The sequence below is a fragment of the Tyto alba genome, unplaced genomic scaffold, assembly GCF_018691265.1.
Source record: "Tyto alba isolate M040663 unplaced genomic scaffold, T.alba_DEE_v4.0 Super-Scaffold_7, whole genome shotgun sequence".
NCBI classification, from domain to species: domain Eukaryota; kingdom Metazoa; phylum Chordata; class Aves; order Strigiformes; family Tytonidae; genus Tyto; species Tyto alba.
Window position 1 is genome coordinate 26,278,621 of NW_024881328.1, and position 22,819 is coordinate 26,301,439.

General features: G+C 38.1%; 1 protein-coding gene across 4 annotated transcripts in view; it reads left to right on the top strand.

Annotated features, from left to right (window-relative positions):
• The window catches only part of OSBPL6 (oxysterol binding protein like 6), a 104,810-nt gene that overhangs the window by 58,563 nt on the left and 23,428 nt on the right, over positions 1-22,819 (top strand). For 3 of the 4 annotated variants that reach the window (XM_042784079.1, XM_042784075.1, XM_042784076.1), the window contains exons 3-10: positions 5,052-5,147; positions 8,354-8,476; positions 15,533-15,586; positions 16,309-16,422; positions 16,542-16,706; positions 17,232-17,364; positions 17,806-17,909; positions 18,837-18,929. In XM_042784079.1, the coding sequence (XP_042640013.1) occupies positions 5,052-5,147; positions 8,354-8,476; positions 15,533-15,586; positions 16,309-16,422; positions 16,542-16,706; positions 17,232-17,364; positions 17,806-17,909; positions 18,837-18,929 (882 nt within the window). The remainder of the gene's footprint in view (positions 1-5,051; positions 5,148-8,353; positions 8,477-15,532; positions 15,587-16,308; positions 16,423-16,541; positions 16,707-17,231; positions 17,365-17,805; positions 17,910-18,836; positions 18,930-22,819) is intronic. The other variant, XM_042784077.1, reaches the window with a different exon arrangement.

Genomic DNA, 22,819 nt, shown 5'->3' on the forward strand with positions numbered 1-22,819 from the left:
TGACAGAGAGCTCCTGAGTTAATAAATCCTTCATGTTTCTGTAACATGAGAAGTATTTATTTTGCATATTACAGGAAAGAAGTAGAGACATACATACCTGTATGCTACAGGTATGCTGTATGGTACACAACTGCTGCTTAGACATACTAATCTTTCAGTAAAAATGCTACAAAGAGAAAATGTTGCTCTTTCTGTAGAAGATGAGCATGTGCTACAAGAATAAAAAAAAAAAATATTAGCTACATGTGCTATTCACAGAGTATCATTAAGTTCCTCTGTCTGTTGGTTGTTAGCTCAGATTGTTGAAAACAGCTATAGATCAGTGTCAATAGGAGAGACTGAGGATGAGAATAGGGCCATGGCTGCTTTATACAAAGAAAAAAAAAGTGCTAGAAGGAAAAAAAAGAAGTGTACTAATGGAGACATGGTTGTTTTGCTTTGTACTCACCCTTCTCTCACAGTGATATTCAAGACTCTGTCTTTATTCCAACACCAACAGAAGGAAAGCCAGAGCTGACTGAGAAGCAACCTAAGATAAAACCAAATTTCAAGATTATTCCATTTGCAAATAATATTGCAAATAATATTGCAGATTAACTCAGTATATATCACAGCTCTATTTAAAAGGTAGTAAAAACTAGTAAGTCTGAAGTCAAATCTGTATCTACCTTATTACTGCTGCTGTATATCAGATAACTGGGGATTACTATGTTTTAGTTGAGCGGAAGTGATTAAGCATCACACCTCATACTAAACAGAATTCAAATAAGAACACAGGTCTGTGCAGGGGTAGCTAGGTTGCAAATAATGCCAATGAATAGCAGATAAGAAAAGATGCACTAGTTAGTCCTTCAGTTTAAAGAAAACAAACACAACCCTGAGAGAAAAGCTCTGTTTTAAATTACTGCTGTAGAACACTATGTCTAGGCCTCATGGTTATGTATTAGAGACTGCTTGCCCTGTATTGGAGACTGCTGAATACTGTGAGCCAACAAAATGACCCATCAATTCTTTTTCATTAATTAACTGTTAGCCAGATGTTGTACACATTCCTGAACTGAGAGAGTCTGATTCCAATGTGAGTGATAAATTCCTCACCAGCTGCCTTTTTCTTGAAAATGCATAAATTATAAATTAGAGAGAACTCATTGCATTAAATATAATTACATTCCATTAAGTAATTAGCAGCAAAGCAGAAAGGGAGGCAAGAGTGCCAGACTTGTCCTTCACTGTATTTCCTATCTCTACTTACCCAATATCTCTTTTCTTTCCTTGCCTTCCCTTTGAAAACAGTTGAATGTCTTTTCTTTTAATGGGAAGTCAGATTCAGTTAAGAAATGTTAGGGTCTTCAGCCTCTGTCCTGATGGAGACCAGATGCTCCATGTGCTAGTGTTTGTTCTGGTGGATGAGATGAATGGGTCACTGAACTCTTAACTGAGAAACAAAGTTGGCAAGATATATGGAAAGACATTGTAAAATACATTTTCCATTCTTGCCCTCCAGAGAAGATGATAATATGAAACAACTTCATATTGTTGTTCTCCATCACCTTCCTTCTTCCTCACATGTCTTTGGCAAACAACATGAAAAATATGCAGGGCAGAATCAACATTTCTGTTCCCCACGTGTAGGCTTATTAGGTAAATTTTGAGGCAAACGTGTGCTCACATATATAATGCATGTTGTGAATAATTTCAAAGCTTAAGGAAGGATTGTAGTTAGGAGTAAGATTTAGCAATGGGGTTACAGAGGAATTTCAGTTAAAATTCTAATCTTGTTGAATTAATTTCCAAGAGCACACAGAATTTGATGGCGCGGGTGTTTTTCTCCAGGACAAGCCAGCTATAGCACACAGGTAATCCTGAAGCATGAGGGAAGTCTGGAACAAAGCAATGCAGAGGTTGATTTTGTCTGCCTGTATTCTTGGGATGACAGGAGTGAGAGTACCAGGCTGATTGAGATACCTAGTTTAATGGATTATTCATTTTTCTGTTCATATAAAGAAACCCCAGAAGCTGTATTGATCTGTCTTTTTCTTTCTTCTCATCAGCTTTTTTTAACTGCTTCCTTTACCAACTCTATTTTTCTTGTTAAAACAAAAAACTCCTTGATACTAGCTTCAAGATCTAAATAATTTTTATATCTGTGATGCTAAATAACTGATCTCCTGCATTATAAAAATAGCTGCTTTTCAAAATGTCAAATAATTGTGTAATTTCTCACTGTAACTTTGCAGAAAAATAGCATACATTAATGGAAAACATTTTGCACCAAGTAATATATCTTGATATTATGTTAGAGACAAGCCATAAATTTAAGGAAATTATTTTGTCAGTGTAATGGTGGTCATGACATAAAAGAACTGGAAAGCAGACATTTACAGACAACAAGACAACGCTTCTTGAAGTAAGAAACGTAAAGAAGGCAATTTGATTTTAAAAGAGTTAATTTTCTTATTTCCAAACAAATAGTTGAATGTCAGCATTCATTAAAGTGATGTTAGCTAATTACACATTTTTCAACTGAAGTGGAACTGTAATGACTAAGGGCTGATTAAAAAAACCCAAACAAACAAACAAAAAAAAACCCCACAAAACCCCCTTGCCTTAAAATCATGCAATTGAAAATCTCACTGGAAATCTGGCAAACCAAGGACTGTTGGGTTACTCCACTCTAAATATTGTACAAAATGATATTGCAGTTATATAACAACAAACTGCACCGGCTGCTGCATATGAGACCTTCAGAACATCTGTGTTGGGCATTGCTCCATCTCAAGATGGAGGGATTCCTGCCTGCCAAACAAAACTGGCAAGGAAGTTGAGAATCGTCCTGATTATGCTAATCAGGCAACAGATTTAGACTTTCTTTTATATTGTTTAAATGTGATACTGTATGCATAAGCAGCATGTCATCTTTCAATGAGAAAACTTCATCATAGTTTTATCAGTAGTAACTTTGTGGTGCTCAGCTCAAACATGCATATTAAATTATTTGTCATGTAATGTTGGAACTTGTGCTACATAAATACAAATGTGTTTCTGGCTAGTGATAGACACTGAGCTAAATAATAAGATTGGCCTTTATTTGATAAAACAGAGGATTTCAAAGCATAGATGACAAAGCCTTTGATGGTTGGCCATGGGGAATGTAGCAGGTAATACAATACTGCTGCTTTTCCACATTTTTCACTGTAAAATTAAACTGAAATAATAGAAAATAAATATTGATTATTGTTGCATAGTGGCAGGGATGCTTATTAATCTCCACTGACAACAGAGACAATCCCCATATTTTCCTATTCTCACTCATAGTTGCAAATTGAAAGAGAACAATGAAGGTCTGTGTGTTGCCCTGTATTATATATGCATGTATATAAATAGCTGTGCTTATTTTCATTTTGTTTGGTTCTGGCCCATATGTACTTAGTTACCTCTATAAATAATAATATTTACTCTGCTGTCGGTATGTATTTTTATATTCCCTGATTGTTTCTGCTCCCACTTGTACCCATATAACCTCTTATTTAGTAAATGTAAAGAAGCTTAATTGTGAACAAAATTTAATTATTATTTTTAGTTGAGATAAAGTTAGCCTTCTTAGAGGGTAATTGCAAGTTTGTTATTGTGTTACATGTCTTGGAAATGCAATAGTTTTATTTCATGCCAAAGAGATACCACTGACATGTTGTGGTAGAATTCTTACCAAATGACACATAGCAAAATTTCACCAGAGAACAAAATACAAATCCAAGCAGGCAGAATGTGGTTATTTTCTCCTGTAGGAAAAATACTTTTTCTTTTACAAAATATGAGTGAAATGTTTCTGGGAAATGGGAAGATGTTTTTTAGATGTCTTTTAACAATAGCAGTTTTTTCAAGACTAGTTGTGACATTATGTATTTAATTTTTATACTATGCTTTGAAGATACAAAATTTTATAGTGTTGTCATATGTCAAAACATCTGTAATGGTTTGAGATAATTGTGTTCCATAAATCTTCACCAGCAAGCCTATCAACTGAGACCTGGTAACTGATCTTGTGCACACCTGTAATCTATTAAAAACACTCATATAATGAGTTACTTCAGCTGGGTTGAGAAGCCAATAGGAAAATTCTAAGGTGTGGTAATGAGTATGTTAGGGGCAGTGATATCTTATGTGCAATGGTTTGCTTCAGAAGTGGATATAGGACAGTGCTGACTGCATGGTATGTATACTCAGTGTCTTGTACTTTGCAGAAAAAGTAATAGGTCTGGCTAGGAGCACTTTGCATCTCTGTAGGTAAGAACTGCATTAGTTGTATTTCCTGGCTTTTTTTTTTTTTTTTTTTTTTTTTTAGTTTCCAGTCATTTCTAGCCTGAACAGAGTAATTAGTTCAAAAAACAATAATAGAAAAAGAAAGAGTGTTGTAATTTAAGTCCAGCCAGCAACTAAGCACCATGCAGCTACTTGCTAACTCCTCCCCCCATCTCCTGTGGTAGGTTGGGGAGGAGAATTGGGAGAAAAAGTTAAATCCTCATGGGTTGAGATAAGGACAGTTTAATAGGACAACATAAGGAGAAAAGAAATAATAACAACAATAATACTAATAAAAGAATGTATGAAGTAAATGATGCACAATGCAATTGCTCACCACCTGGAACCTAGTGTTCATCTCATTCCAGAGCTGTAATCCCTCCTCCCCAGACAGATTCCCCCATCATATACTGATCATATAAGTCATATGGTATGAAATATGCCCTTGGCTAGTTTAGGTCAGATGCCCTGGCTGTGCCCTTCCCAACTTCTTCTGAAAATTTACTGTATCCCAGCTGAACTCAGGACAGAGAGGAAGGAAAGAGCTGTGTATTGCCTCAGAAGGCAAACTATTTGTGCAGTTATGCTATACACGGGTAGTACGTGGTATGCTTTGAGCCATGATGCTGATAGTTTATATAAAGTGTGTAATGACTGCTCATTCATCACTTTTCATTCAATGTTACTTTTTAAAATACATGTTAAGTTTTTCTCTTTCATTACTTGAGGTTTTTTTTGTTTTCTTTATTAAGAGTGTTCATATTTTGGAGCGGAAGGCTTCTTCAGGAAGCACAGACCCTTCTTTAAGCAAGCAGTTCCTTGAAAGCGACCCTATCTCTCTATCCAAGGTAAGCAAAAGCATGTAATCTAAGTGATGAGTTTCTCTCTGTAGTTACAAAGTAGTTTGACTAACAGCATTGGGATATTGTTTTATATGATTCTACAACTGAGTATATTGTGAGCCTGCCCTGGAGCTTCCTGTTCCCCAGCTGAGGTGTCAGAGGGGTAATCTTTAGTAGATGCTATATTAACAAAATTAAGGATTTAGGTGGTGGTGGTGGTCTGTTTTGTTTATTTGTTTATTTTTGCTCATGGATGGTCCCCATAAACAAGCATTACAATTTCGAAGTATGGGGCTAGTAGGGACTTTGAGAAAGGATTCAGTCCAATCCTCTTATTACGATAGAGCAAACTGTATCAAGTCCCAAAGTGCTGCTAATCAGTAATGATATTAATTTAAAACATATGTCCTAATGACATTCCTTGTGGGTGAAGTTTAAAATCTCTTGCTGAGACCTTCTTTCCCGAGGCAGAGAAATGGATAGAACTGTAGGACTAACACCACCAGTTTATGAAAGGTACAGTCTTTTGTGTGGTGCTCTGCAGTCAACTTCCTCCTGCCTGAATTCCTCAGTTTTGGAACAAATGATTCCAAAGAAGTCTAATCCTTCATAAAGAAGGCTTAATTTTAAGATACTTAGTATGAAAAATAAGATTGTTACTGAAAAGGTAAAGATGCTGTGATGGAATATTTGGTGGAAAAGAAAAATCTGAAATTAAATGTAAGTTCTGAAACAGAATAAATAAAACAGATTAAAAGGGAAACATTCTGTTCTCCCGGGGAAAATGAAGTGGTTCCTTCTGTTTTATTTGTAAAATAAACACTTTGCAGACAAAAAAACTAGGTTCAGAAAGCTGTTGGTAGTGGTTCCCTTACTCTCAATACCTAGGGCATATGCAGACCCAGTGACTGTAAGATACTTCTGTTGTCCTGGTCCTGCTGCTTTGTGCAGAGCTGTTTCTCATGTAATGTGTAGGGAATTACGGAAGTCCTAAAGTACTAATGCTGTATTTGAGAACTGTGTTTGGATGATGACCCTTCAAGCATATAACTTTCACTCTGGTTTTCTGCTGTTTCTGACTGGTTTTGCATCATGTCCCTTTCTATTGGGCTTATCTCATCATACCAAACCTGTGGGATGAGGCATAGTTACCATTGTTAGGATGGTTTAAGAACAGCTTGTAGCACTGGTGCAGCTGAAGACAGGTATCCATGTTGCACTGACTAATTGCTCATTTTGTCCTTCTGTATCAGGCCTTTTGTTTAAATTAATAGCTATATGATACGGTGTGATTTCTAGTTTAGAAGTAATCAATACTGATGTTATCTAGTAGATAAAAGACTTATGCCTGCAGCTGATTTTCTAAAGGAGAAATCAATATGATGAAGAATCAGTTGGCAGAGTTGCAGAGAGAGGTTCTCTGATCACCCCAGGGGATTCAGTTTAATTTGCCCCCCTGAAGTACCGAGTGTTTCTTTGTAGGGAAAAAGTAATGCATATGTGCCTCCCTCTACAGTTAGTGAAAATAGAATATCTAAGCAAAACACAAGGAAGTAAACATGTTTTTTGAGCATGGCATTTACAGGCACTGGGATAGTTCCAGTTTATAGTTATGAAGGGAATACTAACGGAGTAAACATTTATATTAAAATTTACTACTGTATGCATTATTTGAGATAGAGCTTTTCACACTTCTCAAAATAACAAGAACTCATTGAAAATTGTAGATTTGAAATTTGCTGTTACTTTTGAAATTGTATTTTTATACTAGTAATGTTAATGTTATCAGGGCTGTGTAACTTACTTTGAGGTGTTACAAAGACTGACAGTGCTATGCTTTGAACAGTTTTGTGGGAAATGGAGGAGAAAATTTTTCCCCCCCTTTAAATATTTGATGCTGTATGACCTCCTTCATCTCTTGATAACGTCTCATAACATTGCTGGGAGTTGTGACAAATCAGCTGAGAAAATGGAAGCTTACAACTTTGTAGGATACAATTAGTAAAATAAAATCTTAATGAGCAGGCATTAGGAGATTTTTAAATTGGTACAGAATTTTATTGATTACAGTAGTAGCAAGAGGACAGAAATAAGGTCATGAATCCTGTTTTTCTTTTTAAAAATATTGTTCTTTAGATGTTTGTTATGGTATATTTTATGTCTGGCTTGTGTTTTACGAGTTGTCATGTGTCAGAAGTGGTATGTATAAGAAATATGCTTTAATTGGCTCCCTGAAAGGCATACAGCTAGTTGTATCTGAAATTATACAGTTCCTATTCTTTTGTCTAGATTGGAAACTAGCTATCTCTCCTATAGATTTCTCTTAATACAGTGAAAATGAATGCAGGAAATTTTTTTTAAAATTTCCTTTTTCAGATTTCTGAAGGTGCAATTAATCCATGAAACTGTCATAAAATGCATTTGAAGACAAGAGTTGGCTACATTCAAAACCAACAACTAATCAACCTCTTGCTTGTTTTTCTGATTTTAAGGAAAAAATAGAATATCTGGAATCAATGTATCTTGTACTTTAAATACCAGAAAATTTATAGTTTTTTAAGATCAGGGAATACAAACAAAGGGCACTGTTAATATATGCCCATATATTTAACAGTGTGGATTTTTCCTCATTTCCTCTCACAATCCCATCTTTTTAGAGAATCGATTCTCTGAGTAAAGTTATATTTTTAACATGCAGATTCTGCTCATACTGCACTTGCAAAATATCTTCAGTCCTTTCAGTTCTTACAGTGCAGTGCTAATCTGTGGGGTGCCTTCTGGATAGACTTAACAGGTAGTCAGAGCCACCTGCCGTTTCACACCGTTACCTCCAGTAGCAGGTCTGACCTTTCTTATATTCAGCTCAGCCACATTCTGATCCTGTTTTCATGTATTTGGATGTATTTATTTAATTGGGACACAGCCCTTGTGAACAGTATGTCCACACATACCTTCGGATTGTTGTTCAGTTACAGTTTCAGACTTCTTTAAAAGCTTCAACTTCCTTTTACTTACCTTGTAAGGATTAGACTTCCAAAAACATTCATATTCAGTAGTTTTAAATAAGATACAGCTGGACATTATACAGTGACCATGTAGTTTGGTACTTAAGTAGGCTGATTTAAAAGCCTAGCTCTCCTTTAATCTTTGTTTTGCATTGGAGAATTTGCACACAGTTAATTAATCAATGTGTCTTCATACTTTTTCACCAGGAACCTGATAGCTGGGAAATCATAGAGGGTCTGAAAATAGGCCAGACCAATGTCCAGAAGCCAGACAAACATGAAGGTTTCATGCTGAAAAAGAGAAAATGGCCTTTAAAAGGTTGGCACAAGGTAAATGTCTCATAAAACAGTCAAAAGATAATTACCTCATTTTATGAGTTGAGATTTTTTTTGTCTAGAGGAAATTAGGATGTCAAATAAATTCCCAGGATTTTGGTGTATGACTTTTTCTTCAAACTGTGTAAAGAATTAATCTTCACAGAGCTCATGGCTTCCAAATTGCAGTTCCTGGTGCCTAATGCTGTATCCAAAATCTATGTGTAAGTTGTAAATAATGGAGCAGATACTTTGTGGTTTGAGAGGTTTAATCTATATTCCTTTCATTCTTTCTGGTATATTATAACAAAATGTAGCCATGTACTATAAGCTTGCATTGAGTTTATATTAAAGTATACAGGACTTCATGATAGCAGGGGAGAGCTGAGGGGCTTTTGCATGGACCCAAGGTCTTCGTTGGGAGAGCATTCCCTTTCAAGCATGCTGACTGGACAGATTTGCTCAGCTTTGTCCCTGAATTTTGTTTGTCTTCTTGGTTTCAATCTTCTGTGTGGACATGCAGTGGGGCTATGCAGTTTTGCTATCAGATGTCTCAATTTAAAAAAAAAAAACAAAAAAAAAAACAAAAAAAAAACCAACCCTAAACTCAACCCCAAATCTGTTTCTATTTAGTTAATTTACAGATATTTCTCCATGCGTAATTCTACTTTTGTTAGCTCTAAACCTGATGTTCATAAACTTTTTCTGTATTTTATACCATAATAATTACATTTTCTCCCCCATCTTTTTAGCAACAGAATGTGTGGTATTGATGTTCACCTGTCTTTTTGTAGCTGAGGGTACTTGAAGAAGGGTAATTTTCCAGGACAGAATGTGTTTTACTGCAAAGGATAGTGAAACCGTTTGTTCTATATGGCGTTTCTTCTGGGAAAGCATTAACTTTGTTTTTTTGCTAAACAGTGGGACTTACTCAGGTCTGAGTCCAAACGCAGTCCATACTAGTATAAATTACACTTTTTTTTCAGATTTATCTATTCTTTCTGAATGTTATAGTGGGTGTCTTCTACAGGCCATCCAATCAGGAAGACTGAGTGGGTAAGGCCCTCTATAGGCAGATAGGAGGAACCTCATGTTCACAAGCTCTGGTCCTCATCGGTTGACTTCAACCACCTTGTTATCTGTTGGAGGGACAGCACAACAGGGCATAAGCAATCCAGGAGGTTCCTGGAATGCATTGATGATACCTTCCTTCTCCAAGTGATAGAGGAGCCAACAAGGAGACATGCTATGCTGGACCTTGTCCTCACCAACAAGGAAGGACTGGTGGGGGTGTGAAACTCAAGGGCAACCTTGGCTGCAGTGTCCATGAAACGATGGAGTTCAAGATCCTTAGGTCAGCAAGGAGGGCGTGCAGCAAGCTTGCTACCCTGGGCTTCAGAAGAGCAGACTTTGGCCTCTTCAGGGCTCTGCTTGGCAAAGGACCATGAGATAAAGCCCTGGAAGGAAGAGGAGCCCAAGAAAGCTGGTTAATATTCAAGGATTGCTTCTTCCAAGCCCATGAGTGATGTATCCTGACAAAGAGGAAGTCAGGTAAGAATGCCAGAAGGCCTGCATGGATGGACAAGGAGCTTCTGGACAAGCTCAAACACAAGAAGAAACCTACAGAGGGTGGAAGCAAGGACAGATATCCTGGGACGTATACAGAGAAACTGTCCAAGCAGCCAGGGATCACAGGAAGGCCAAAGCCCTGACGGAATTAACTCTGGCCATGGACATCAAGGACAACAAGAAAAGCTTCTGTAGGTGTGTTGGTGCTAAAAGGAAAACTAGGGAAAATGTAGGTCATCTCCAGAAGGAAATGGGAGACTTGGTTACCTGGGATATAGAGAAGACAGAGATACTTAACAACTTTTTTGCCCCAGTCTTCACTGACAAGGGCTCCAGCCATACCACCCAAGACACAGAATGCAAAGGTAGTGACAGAGAATGAAGAACCTCCCACTGTAGGAGAAGATCAGGTTTGAGGGCATTTAGGGAACCTGAAGGTGCACAAGTCTATGGGACCTGATGAAATGCATCCACTGGTCCTGAGGGAACTGGTGGATGGAGTGGTTAAGCCACTATCCATCATATCTGAGAAGTCATGGCAATCCGGTGAAGTTCCTGCTGACTGGAGAAAGGGAAACATAACCCCCATTTTTAGAAGAGGAAAAAAGCAAGACACAGGGAACTACAGGCCAGCCAGTCTTGCCTCTGTGCCCAGCAAGATCATGGAGCGGATCCTCCTGGAATCTGTTCTAGGGCACAAGGATAATAAGAATGTGATTGGTGAGAGCCAACATGGCTTCATGTCCTGGGTTGAGTGAGTGGTGGAGTTTTTTAGTGGCAGGGGAGGGGGCTATCGGGGCGGCCCCCTGTGAGAAGGTTCTCGAAGCTCCCCCAGCTCCACATCAGCTCCACTTCTGTTTGGGAAATTGAGCCAATCGGCTGTGCCTCTGCGATAACGTATTTAAGAAGGGACATGGTGACGGGCAGTTGGACTTGTGAGGAAGAGTTGCTGCAGCTGCATGAACACCAAGGTCAGTGGAGGAACGGAGGAAGAAAGGAGGGGGGAGGTGTGCCGGAGCAGAGACCCCCCTGTATCCTGTGGTGAGACGGCAGGGCGGCCCCCCCCTGCCACCCATGAAGATCTACGGTGGAGCAGACATTGATTTGTGGCCTGTCGTTCCTGCTCGGATGATCAAGGTTCTGTGCCCAAAGAAGGCCGGGGTCTCATGGGAAAAGGTAGCCCCGCTGCTGTAATTCAGTGCTGGGAGGATTGCAGCATGTGGGGGAGTCCCACGCCGGAGCAGCTCGGGAAGGGCTGCAACCGTAGGAGAGAATCCAGTCGGAAGAAGTTAATGATCCATGACGGAGCAGTGTGGGGAACGCTGCGGCCCATGGGAGGAATTCAAGTTGGAGAAAGTTTGTGGAGGACTGTCTCCTGTGAGAGGGGGACCACGATGGAGTAGAGGGGGAATAAGTTTTGGACACTCCCCTCACCGAACATGAAGGAAGTGGCAGCACTGACTGCACCCCCCATTCCCTGCCCCTGCGCCACTGGGGGAGGAGGTAGAGATATCGGGAGCAGAGCTGAGCCCGGGAAGAAGGGAGGGGTGGGGGGAAGGTGTTCTCAAGATGTGGCAACGCTTCTCACTGTCCTACTCTGTTATGTGTTGTTAGTGTCTGTACTAAATGTATGTTCTTTTTTTTTCTTCCCCTAACGAGTCTGCCTTTTGCTCGTGATCATAAAAGGGGGATTTTCCCCCATCCCAGTCCTATCTTGAACCCCAAGCCTGGCTCTCCGTCCCTTCTCATTGCCGGAGGGGAAGGGAGAGAGAGCTGCTGCATTGTGGTTGGCTGCCAACCAGGCCCAAACCACGACACTTCACTAAGGGCAAATTGTGCCTGATGAATTTGATGGCCTTTTATGATGGAGTTACAGCCTTGATGAATAAGGGAAGAGCAACTGATGTGATCTACTGGACTTGTGCAAAACATTTGACACTGTACCACATTATACTCTTGTCTCTAAATTGGAGAGACACGGGTTTGAAGGAAGGGTCAATCAGTGGATAAGGAATTGGCTGGATGGTCACACTCATAGAGTTGTGATCAACAGCTCGATGTCCAAGTGAAGAGTTGTGACGAGTGGTGTTCCTCTGGGATCAGTACTGGGACCGGTGATGTTTAACATCATTGTTGGTGACATAGACAATGGGATTGAGTGCACCCTCATCAGGTCTGGTGATGACACCAAGCTGGGTGGCACAGTCAACACGCAGGAGGGAAGGGATGCCATCCAGAGGGACCTGGGTAGGCTGGAGAGGTGGGACTGTGCAAACCACGTGAAGTGCAACAAGGCCAAGTGCAAGGCCCTGGACATGGGTCAGGGAGATCCCAAGCACAAATACAGGCTGGGCAATGAGTGGATTGAGAGCAGCCCCTCAGAGGAGGACTTGAAGGGTATTAGTGGGTGGAAAACTGACTGTGAGCCAGCAATGTGCACTCACAGCCCAGAAAGCCAACCGTGTCCTGGGCTGCAACAAGAGAAGTGTGGCCAGCAGGTTGTGGGAGGGGATTCCCCCCCTCTATTCTGCTCTTGTGAGACCCCACCTGGAGTTCTGTGTCCAGATCTGTGGCCCTCAACATAAAGAAGTAAACCTGTTGGAGCAGGTCCAGAGGAGGCCATGAAGATACTCAGGGGCCTAGAGCACCCTCCCCTATGAGGACAGGCTGAGAGAGTTGGGGTTGTTCAGCCTGGAGAAGAGAAGGCTCCAGGGAGACCTTATAGTGGCCTTCCAGTACTTAAAGGGGGCTACAGGAAAGCTGGGGAAGGACTCTTTATCAGGGAGTGTAGGGATAGGACACGGGGTAATGGCTTTAAACCAAAAGAGGGTAGATTCAGGTTAGATATAAGGAAGAAATCCTTTACTGTGAGGGTGTTGAGATGCTGGCACAGGTTGCCCAGAGCAGCTGTGGCTGCCCCCTCCCTGGAAGGGTTCAAGGCCAGGTTGGACGGGGCTTTGAGCAGCCTGGTCTGGTGGAAGGTGTCCCTGCTCATGGCAGGGGGGTTGGAACTAGATGGTCTTTAAGGTCCCTTCCAACCCAAACCATTCTATGATTCAATGATTATACTAGTACTTACACCTGCCAGCTTAGATTTTTTTGATTTTTTTGTACTTAATTATGGTATGTAGTTTCAGCAACCAAATACATTTGTACTACTTGAATTTAGTCTAGGGGTATTAAAGGAGTTCAGACTGATATACCTGAAACACTGAAGGAATAGAAAAGGAGAAGGTATAAAAAAAACCTCAAACAGCAAACAAGCATACCATAAACCCTCCAAACAAACAAAACACCAAGATACCATCCCCACCCCCCAAAATATCCCAAACAATTATTCAGATGTTTAAGAATATATGGAATATCCCACTGCTTCCTCTCCTTTAAAACACATTATGTTAACCTATTGTTTCTTGGACAAGTGTCTGTTTTGGTAAGGAAATTTATAGGAGAGCAAGAGGACCCCAACTTTCACAGTTCTATAAAGGAGATTACTGATAATCTGTTTTTCATGATGACTTTAGAACATTATTATTTATCTGTGTAAATAATTTTTAATGTGATTGAGATCTTCACAGTTCATCATCCCTCTCTACTTTGCCTTACGTTTCACCTAAGGAACTATGCTGAACTTAAGTTTAGAAACTGTGGATTTGTTAATAAGTTTCTTTTCCCCCCCCACCCCTGCCATCTGCTGCCTTAATGTCCTGCAGTTTTCATAACAGTACTTTGTGCTGAGAGCCCAGTGAGGAATTCCAGAGACAGTAATTGTAATGTGTCCTGTGTTTGTGTTCTGCTAGAAAAGCCATAGCATTCTCTCTCTACTGAACATTACATATCATATTCTGATGGCTCAGAATGTGCTTTATTAGTGTACCAGTTGTAATGTGTACAACTTGAAGAGTAGCTTTTAATTTTCTGAAGTGCAGTATGCTTTGGAATGAAATATGAAGAAAGGTCATTTTCTTTTGTGTGTAGAACTTAGAGAGGCAGAGTTATATGAAATTAATATCATGTTCTTGTGAAATCCATTAATGACCATTCCTAGTTAAAAAAAAAAAAAAAACAAACAACCAAACCAGAACTAAACCCTCCTCTTGTTTTGACATCTTATTCAAGAAGTTACATCTCTAGGAAAGCACTGTTTTCTCACCCTGTGTGAGATACTGGTACCATCTGTTGTGTGGCTGACATACTTTCCAGAACCATCTTCAGGAGATATTTTCTGCCATCTAACTACTGACTCTGCTCATGGTGTCAATTTAACAGGTTCATGTCATGAAAACATTGTCCTTCCCTTCCATGTCAGAAAGATTAGAGAGTGTAGGATAATATTTTGTTGTGTTCTAGATTTTTAACATAGATTAGTGCTTTAGGTTAGACTCTAAAAATATGAATTAGTTTCTATTAATTAGCATGTTTTGAAAGTTCATGGTGGTAAACATAAGTTAATCTCATTTAAAATCTAGGTTTTCTGCTAGGCTGTATCTTTATTCTGTGTCAAAGTCTATGTTAACTTGTCTATAATGTAGCTTGAGTGGTCTGGTACATACAAATTAGGGCAACTTTAATTGCGGGAGAAACACATTGTGAATAGGGGATTCTACTGTCTGCTGTAGGTAAGAGCCATTCAGAAAAATAAAGGTGTAGCAATGGCACAGATAGGCATTATCAGGTTATATTAGCCCTGCTAACTATGTCAATGAAGATTTAGTGGCTCACACCATATCAATGACTAACACCCAAAATGTAAGCCCTCCCATGACCTGGGTATGTTGCTGGGAATGCTGTAATATTTGCACTTGTACTAATATCTGTATTAACTAGATTACAGCTAGAATACATATAATCAGCACAAATTACAGTATCTTTACCTCGCTGTGTAGGAGCTCCGCCATGAGGCACAAAGCTTTGGATGGTAGAGCAGTGTCTCCCAGCCTGTATTTTTTTCCCAGCTGGAGATCAAGGAGACCACAAGAACATCCATATGTGGGTCTACCTTTTGAGATGTAGATCTTGCAATAGGAAAAGCTTTTCAGTTTCTATATAGGGGAGATACGTTGTTAATTTGAAATGTGACTAGCTTCTGTGAGAAGAAAAACAGGAAGAAAATTGAGAGAGACAGAACTCTTTTGTTCTACAGTATTTTTCTTATAGAGTTTATTGAATTGGCTGGAAAACAGAAAAAATACCCTTCATTATTGAGGTTTGTTAGGTTAAACTAGAACATAATGTTGACAAGAAAGAATGTTGTTTTTTTTTGTTTGTTTGTTTGTTTTTTTGGTTTTTTTGTTTGTTTCTTTTTTTTTTTTTTTCTTAGAAGATGATTGTTGTTCAAAAAACAAGAAAGAAAAATATTTAATACTGTAGTTATCCTCTCTTTCCAACCCACAAACGTTCCTTAATTGCTACAGAGTAATCCTTTTTTTTTTTTTTTTTCAGATGGGTTATTTTACATAGTTTAAATTACATGTGCTCTTTTTTCTTTTTTCTTTCTTTCAGAGGTTTTTTGTCCTGGATAATGGAATGTTGAAATATTCAAAATCACCGATTGATGTAAGTAAAGTTGATGACGATTTAGAAATTTGTATTGGAATTCAGACAGCCAGGGTGATTAAGTCTCATACTCGTTCTAGGCATATGTATGACAGCACACACATGAAGTTGTTGATGGATTCAAAAAGAGATCTTATATGGAAAGAAAGTAATGTTTCAGCTGAGTTCTGTCCTCAAGAATTCTACCTTTTCTTCTGTGAAAATAAAAACTACCTTACTTAAGGTAGTTTTTTTTGATGAAGGTGCTTGAGAGATTATCCCGATCATGTATTTTTCTTTTTCATTTTTTGTCAGTCAGAGCTGTTTATTCTGAGATGTGTGGATAAGACAGAGAAGAGATTACAGTGTACTCAAGAGAGATAAAGGGTAGTATTAAATTAGCTAGATCTGATACCATTAACTATCAAGTGGTAACAGTAGGGAGTTGAGTACTGTTTAATTTTCTCTACTTCTCACTTACCTGTAGCTCTGTACTGGTGTGAACCAACACAGTTTAACTTTGGAGTTAGTTGGCTCTGCACTGAGCACTTCTTGTGAGATACTATATTTACAGACAGAGAAAATTAAGTGGTTAGTCTGACTACATATTTTATTTTTTAATATGGCTTTATATTAAAATGTTCATAAAATGGGAGACCATTTCAGCACCAGATATTTGTCTGTTAAATATGGTGAAGAAATGTATGATACGACCAATTTCTTACCCTGCTTTTTGATTTTAGATACAGAAAGGCAAAGTCCATGGGAGCATTGATGTCGGTTTATCTGTTATGTCTATAAAAAAGAAGGCTCGCAGAATAGATCTTGACACAGAAGAACACATCTATCATCTGAAGGTAAAAAGTGGTGCAAATACTTGCTCTCTTTTCCTCCACAGTAGAAATAAATAAAAGTGTAAAAGATGTGCAGAAAAGTAGTATTTTGAATGCTTTCTTGATAGTGAATTTGTTTCCAGGTGAAGTCCCAGGATTCATTTGATGCATGGGTTTCAAAATTACGCCACCACCGATTGTACCGTCAGAATGAGATTGTGAGATCTCCAAGGGATGCTAGCTTTCATATATTCCCTTCAGCTTCTACTACAGAGTCTTCACCAGCTGCTAATGCATCGGATGGAAAAGTATGTAGTGTTCTTCTGTTGAACACTCATGCCCACTGGGCTTCCTCATGGGAAATTTAAGTGGGCTCTACTTGTAATGTCAATAGAGAGGAATTTCCACTGTGGGAACCAATGACCAGCAGAAAGCTGCGAGTGTGTGCATCTGAAAGAACATCTAATTTAGCCTTACTGCAGCCTTCACTAATGGGCTGCTCTAGAGATCTTGAAATGAATTCACCATCCCCAAAAACATTTTCACTTGCATTTGTCACCAGGGATAAATCTGTCTCTTTACTGTTTGATAATGTTCTTCCACTTAAACAACAGTTTTTCTAACTGGTGGTTAGCAAACACGGTTTGTGCGGTTCTTGGTTTGGTTCTGTAACGTGCTGTTCAGAAAAATCTGCATCTTGGGGAACTATATAGTCAAATCACAGATGTCACTGAAATCACAATGCCTATTTTCTCTTATTCTGAAGTAGTATGGTGATTACACTGACTGAGCAACATAGTAACAGTAAATTTAAGCATTTTATTATGCCTTAGGTGCAACAAAATAGCTTCCCTTGGCAGTCTCCTATACCTTGCAGTAACAGCCTTCCTGCTACCTGCACTACTGGTCAGAGTAAAGTAGCAGCCTGGTTGCAGGACTCTGAAGAGATGGACAGATGTGCAGAAGGTTAGTCTACCTTTTCATGCCTTGTTCATTCAGCAAAACTTCTTGTTGATATAAAATAAGAAACAGTCAGTAAACTGGTTAAGGTGCATCTTTACATGCGCATGAAGTAACTCTTCAGGTAATTAGATGCTTGTGGTGTGAACTTCCCTCCCTGCATGTTTTGGGATGTTGCTTTTAAAATTTATCTCAATAATCTGTATTACCTTAATGGATATCATTATTAAAATATGATAATCTTTTGATGTCCAGACCTGTTGCTAACTCCTATAGAAATAACAAGTGCTCAACATCTCTAAAAATAAAGCTTTTACTTAGATGCCTTACTACCAGGGATGTGGACATTTAACTTTTATAATGCAATAAAGTGCCAATTAAGGACATCATGGCAAAAATTTTTAAAAGTCTGAAGTACCTAATGTATTTTTGGTTTACATTTTTTAGATCTTGCTCATTGTCAGTCAAACCTTGTGGAACTCAGTAAACTTCTTCAAAATTTAGAGATACTACAAAGAACTCAGTCAGCACCAAATTTCACAGACATGCAGGTAAATATGCTTGAACATAAATCATCATACCAAAACATTTTTTAATTTGTGTTAGGGAAAATATAGAGATGTCTGTTAATTCAGAATGATTTTCTGAAATCGTATTAACTCTTGGATGGAAGGTTTATCTCATGTGTTTGTTTTACTCTTGTGTAATAATGTTTTATGTGTAAACAAATAATTAAGATGTATTAACTATTTGAGTTAAATAAAAAAAATCAAATGGTTAAGTAATTTGCAAAGTAAAACTGAGAAATTACAATAGAAATACGTGTATACATTGAAATTGTATTTCAAGATTTTTTATTGTGCTGAGTAAGATATCATTTTAAGTTTTTAAGGAGTGGAGACCCAAAGACTCTCAAAGATGAAGTTGCATGCTCTAGAAAAGAAGGCATAGTACAAAGGTCCCAAGGGTAGGACTGTTTCCCAGTTCAGGGTGAGTTTTCTTCTTGACCACAAGAAAGCAACAGAAGATCCTAAATCCTAAGTATTTTCTTCCTTTTTCACTCAGTCCCCTTGAGCGTACAAATCTCCCAATGGTATTGGTGCATTGGGAAGCCTAGTTCTAGTGAGGTAACAAGACCTACTGATTTCAGGAAGCGGTGAACTCTACATTTCTCTGAGTAGTACAAGAATAGAAGTCCATGAGGATTTCAAGATCTGATCCTAAATATTTGTTCTCATGAAGAAAGTATACCAGTAATTTTGCTAAATGACATAAATATACCATGTGTTTATAGAAGTGTAAGGATAACTACAGCTGGTCACTGCCGTAGTTGCGGGCCCTGCCAGTGGCATTCTTCTCCTTACTTTCTAATTTGTAGATGTCTAACGCTACAATTCTTTACTAACTTACTGTACTGTCTGTGTTGCTTGTGTCAACTTAATAGTACTTTGTTGCTTTTAACTATTTGTGTAATGTAGGCTAACTGTGTAGATATTTCAAAGAAAGACAAGCGGGTCACGAGACGATGGAGAACAAAAAGTGTCAGCAAAGATGCAAAAATTCAACTTCAGGTACTGGATGCACAATGTTTTACTTTGTACTTTTAGATTAACTTTTAAGCATGAAATAATATATTAGCTGAAAGTAGGAAGTCAGTGTACTGTCTCTTATGTTCCTGATGAAATAAATTAAATCTCAGTTTGTTGTTTAAAACCTAGAGAAGATAGTGACAAAAAAGTTGATTTTTATGTTCATTCATATGAAAACATTGCCATCTAGGGAAAGGAGGGGGATCTGGATACGAGTCAGTTAAGGTGCAAAAGAGGCAGTATGCATGCAGCACATGGGGATACTGGTGTTCTATCTCAGACTTGCCAAGAAGGGGCAGTTGAGCAGGTGACACAAATCTAAAAGCAGAAGACATGAATAAAACACAAAACACACCAGCTGTGTTTGTAAAGATGTATATAGGAATGTTACCAATGAGAAGTATTTTCGCAAGCCTTCTCTTATGTAAAAGGCTAGTATGGGAACAAACTGAATAAATCAAAGAATAAATTATGCGAAGAAAGTATTTACCCTATCCTGCCTTAGATCTGAAAAGTAAAAGCACAGAAATAAGCATACTACACTTTTATTACTGCTAGATACAGGGTGTTTTACTGTGTTTTGTCAGAGGTAGTTGTGTGTTTTGAGGCCTAATCCAAAACCTCATCTTTTTTATAACTGAGCAACTGATAATGAAGACTGTATTCATCTGACTTAAGGAGCTAACAATCACCACTGTGCTGTCTGCTACAGAATAAATAAATGTCAGCAACTTCTGATGCATTCAAATTCCTTGAAATTCATGCAAACTTTGAAAGGATTTAATATGTCCCCTAGAGACACAATAAGGAGTTTTCTGTGACTCAGAGGCAAGTAAGGAGCTCTCTGTGACCCATCTAAGATAAATAATCTTAAGGAAAAAAAGGAATTGTAGAAATTGAGTCAGCTTTCTCATTGCAGCTGTTGTAAGTGATTTTTCTTTCTACCTGTTGTACTAGATAAATCACAATAGGTTGAACAATGAAGCATCTGTTAGGATTAAAATGGTTTATTAACAGAGGAATTTTGGTGATTGATATCATGTCCTATTACCTGCATTTGAAGGATCACTGTGTTTCTCTGCTGCTGAATAACATAGGCAAATAAAAATATCAGGAAAATGGATACAAGTACATGGGGCCTATGAAGACACAGTCAACACTGCATGTTCTTCTTGCATGCCACAGTGGTCCCCAAGAAATTCCTCTCCACAAAAATGATTAAAAAATTATGGAAGCAGTCAATGTATGATGATCTAGGGTGGGTCGTGAGGAATTATGAGCTCTTCCTTTGTTGTCTGCCCTTTGCCAAAGTGACCCTGGTCTGGACTTAGATCATTTTGGCACCTGACTCTCAAACTCCTGTTCATGTCTTGGCAGGAGTTGTGCCTCAGCTCCTGAAATTCTCAAATATAGTCAGTTTGAAGGTTTCCCTGAGAGAGTTAGTGTGCATAGCACTGCTTGCTCTACATGGGTCTGTCACTTCTCAATCGGTAATGAACTCTGCCTAACCTGGGTCAGCATTAACTCCTGGCAAACTTAATGCTGGAAAACACTAAGTTATTGATGACTGATTTATAAATTATTTGCAGTGAAACAGAAACAATAAAAATATTCTAAATTATATGGAAGACGACAACTCCTTTTTGGCTGTTCTGTTATCTTGCCTAGTTTGATGGGCTTTAACACATTGTTTGTTCTTCCAAGGGCTGTACTGTCCCATGAATGATTTAAAGCTGTGATCTGTGGAAGATGGCCTCACTGACTCTTTGTGTTATTCCAAATTTACTCCTCTTGCTGTTCCATTAAAATGTGGATTTTCTCCCATGCCTAGGTGTTTTTTATGCTTGCCATCCAGTCTTGTGCTTCTGTTAGCCATTCCTTCTAGTTTCAGTGGCCTTCCTTATGGGCAATTTTTTTGAGACTACTCCAACTCTTTATAAACTGTTTATGAGGGCATCCACTACTGAAAATCACTTTCTCTAATTTCTGATTATTTCTTCATGGTGCCTACACATAATTTGCTATTAAATGGTTGACGTTTGGTACTAAGAAAACTTCTGTTGTCCTTTTTCTTTTCCCATGCCTCCATAAGTCTCATTAGTTTTAGGGGATAATGATAGTACTAATACGCTAACTTTAAACTCATTGCACTATTAATTTAATTTGAAATACTTGGACCTATTTATTTTAGAATGAGCAGTCATTAACTACCATCAAAATACCCTCTGATAGTATGATGTTGAGAGCCATCTTTCTGGGGAGTGTGAAAACTAGAGAGCTCTGTATATAAGTGTCTTGTTCATGGATAATGGGGAATGAGGGTATAATTTTTGCTAGCTCAGCATCAGCTGTGTAAGATGCAGAGTGTATTCTCCCATTCAAATTTTTTATTGTATTTGTTACTGTTTTTTCTGTTAGGAAGATAGCTTTAGCTGTGTTCCTGCTAATACATTCTGGAATATGAATGCTACATGTATAATATGTTTAAAACACACTTTTTCTTTTAAGAAAAGCTGCTTTCTTTGTTTCTTAGAAAAATATATTTATCAATTAGGTACACCAGTTCTTTATGCATTTAACTTTGCTCACACAGCTAATCCCAGTGACTACTGTGGGGTTACTCCCTGAAGTAAAATTGTGAGTAGCACATGTGTATATATTTGCAGGCTTGGGGGTTTATTATTGCTAAATTGTTGAGAATTAACAGCTTAATTTACAGGACTTTACTCAAGAGTAATATATAGACTGTTTCTCTGAAGAAAGATTACTTTTATGAAGGAGGTTTATTTGTTTTTAAGAAGCCATTTAAAGTCTTATGAAAATGGCCAGCAACAACAGGTTAGTTGACCTGTATTCATTAATTTAAAAAATTATGCTTTTGTACAAAACTGAGGGTGTTTGTGGCTTTTATTTTTTTACCCCTTGGGTAAAAAGACCAATTTGTCATGCTCATGACAATCTAAAGATCTTTAAAAGGAGAAAAAAAATAACTAAAAAGCAATAAAATGAACTAATGTTGTTTTAATTTCCTTCAAAAACTCAGAGTTATGAAGTTCCAAGACTGGTTTTTTTTTTTTTTTTTTTTTTTTTTTTTTTTTTTTTTTTTTTTTTTTCCCCCTGGTGGGAGTATTTTAATAGAGAACTATATAGTATGGAGCAACCTGAAAAGTCTTGCTCTACTGAAGCTTGCAGCTCAGAAATGAAACCAGACCCAAAGACTGGCTTATTATCTCTTCCTTTAAATATTTCTTTATATCATAACTCAGATTATGACCTCACTTTCTGTTGTGTTGAGAGGATTCTGTGCTTCTGCAGAGCTCATTGCTTGTATTTCAATAATGTACACCCGCATTCATAATTTTGCAGAGAGATCTATATATTTGTGCATGTTTCTCTCTCTGTACACATATATATATTTATGTATGTCCTTATTAGTTAAACAAAAATATTCCTCCAAACTCTTACAGAGTAGGCATACTTCTGTAGAACACCAAGAGCTTTACATTATGTATATGATGTATTCTTGACTTTAACAAAGTTTGTACTCTATATTTTAGAGGTTATGTATATGTTTTTTAGTGTGAGAATTTTACAAAATATTACAAAGCAAGGCATCTCTTATTGTGATCATTAGACAACCCTTCCATTGTCAGTAGCACTGATGCTAGTATCAGCCAGAGGGTGGAGGGTATGGCCATTCTCAGATGCAGCAACCCTACCAGTGGGAATGTTACAGAAGCAGGACACTTCAGCTAATGTTTGAACTACAATATCATGTTCTTCATCATGGCGTCCACGTATCCAATCTCTACCACTTTTATTTACGTGGCACCCAGACTACTTTCAGAAAAAGTGAAAATGTATATAGATTT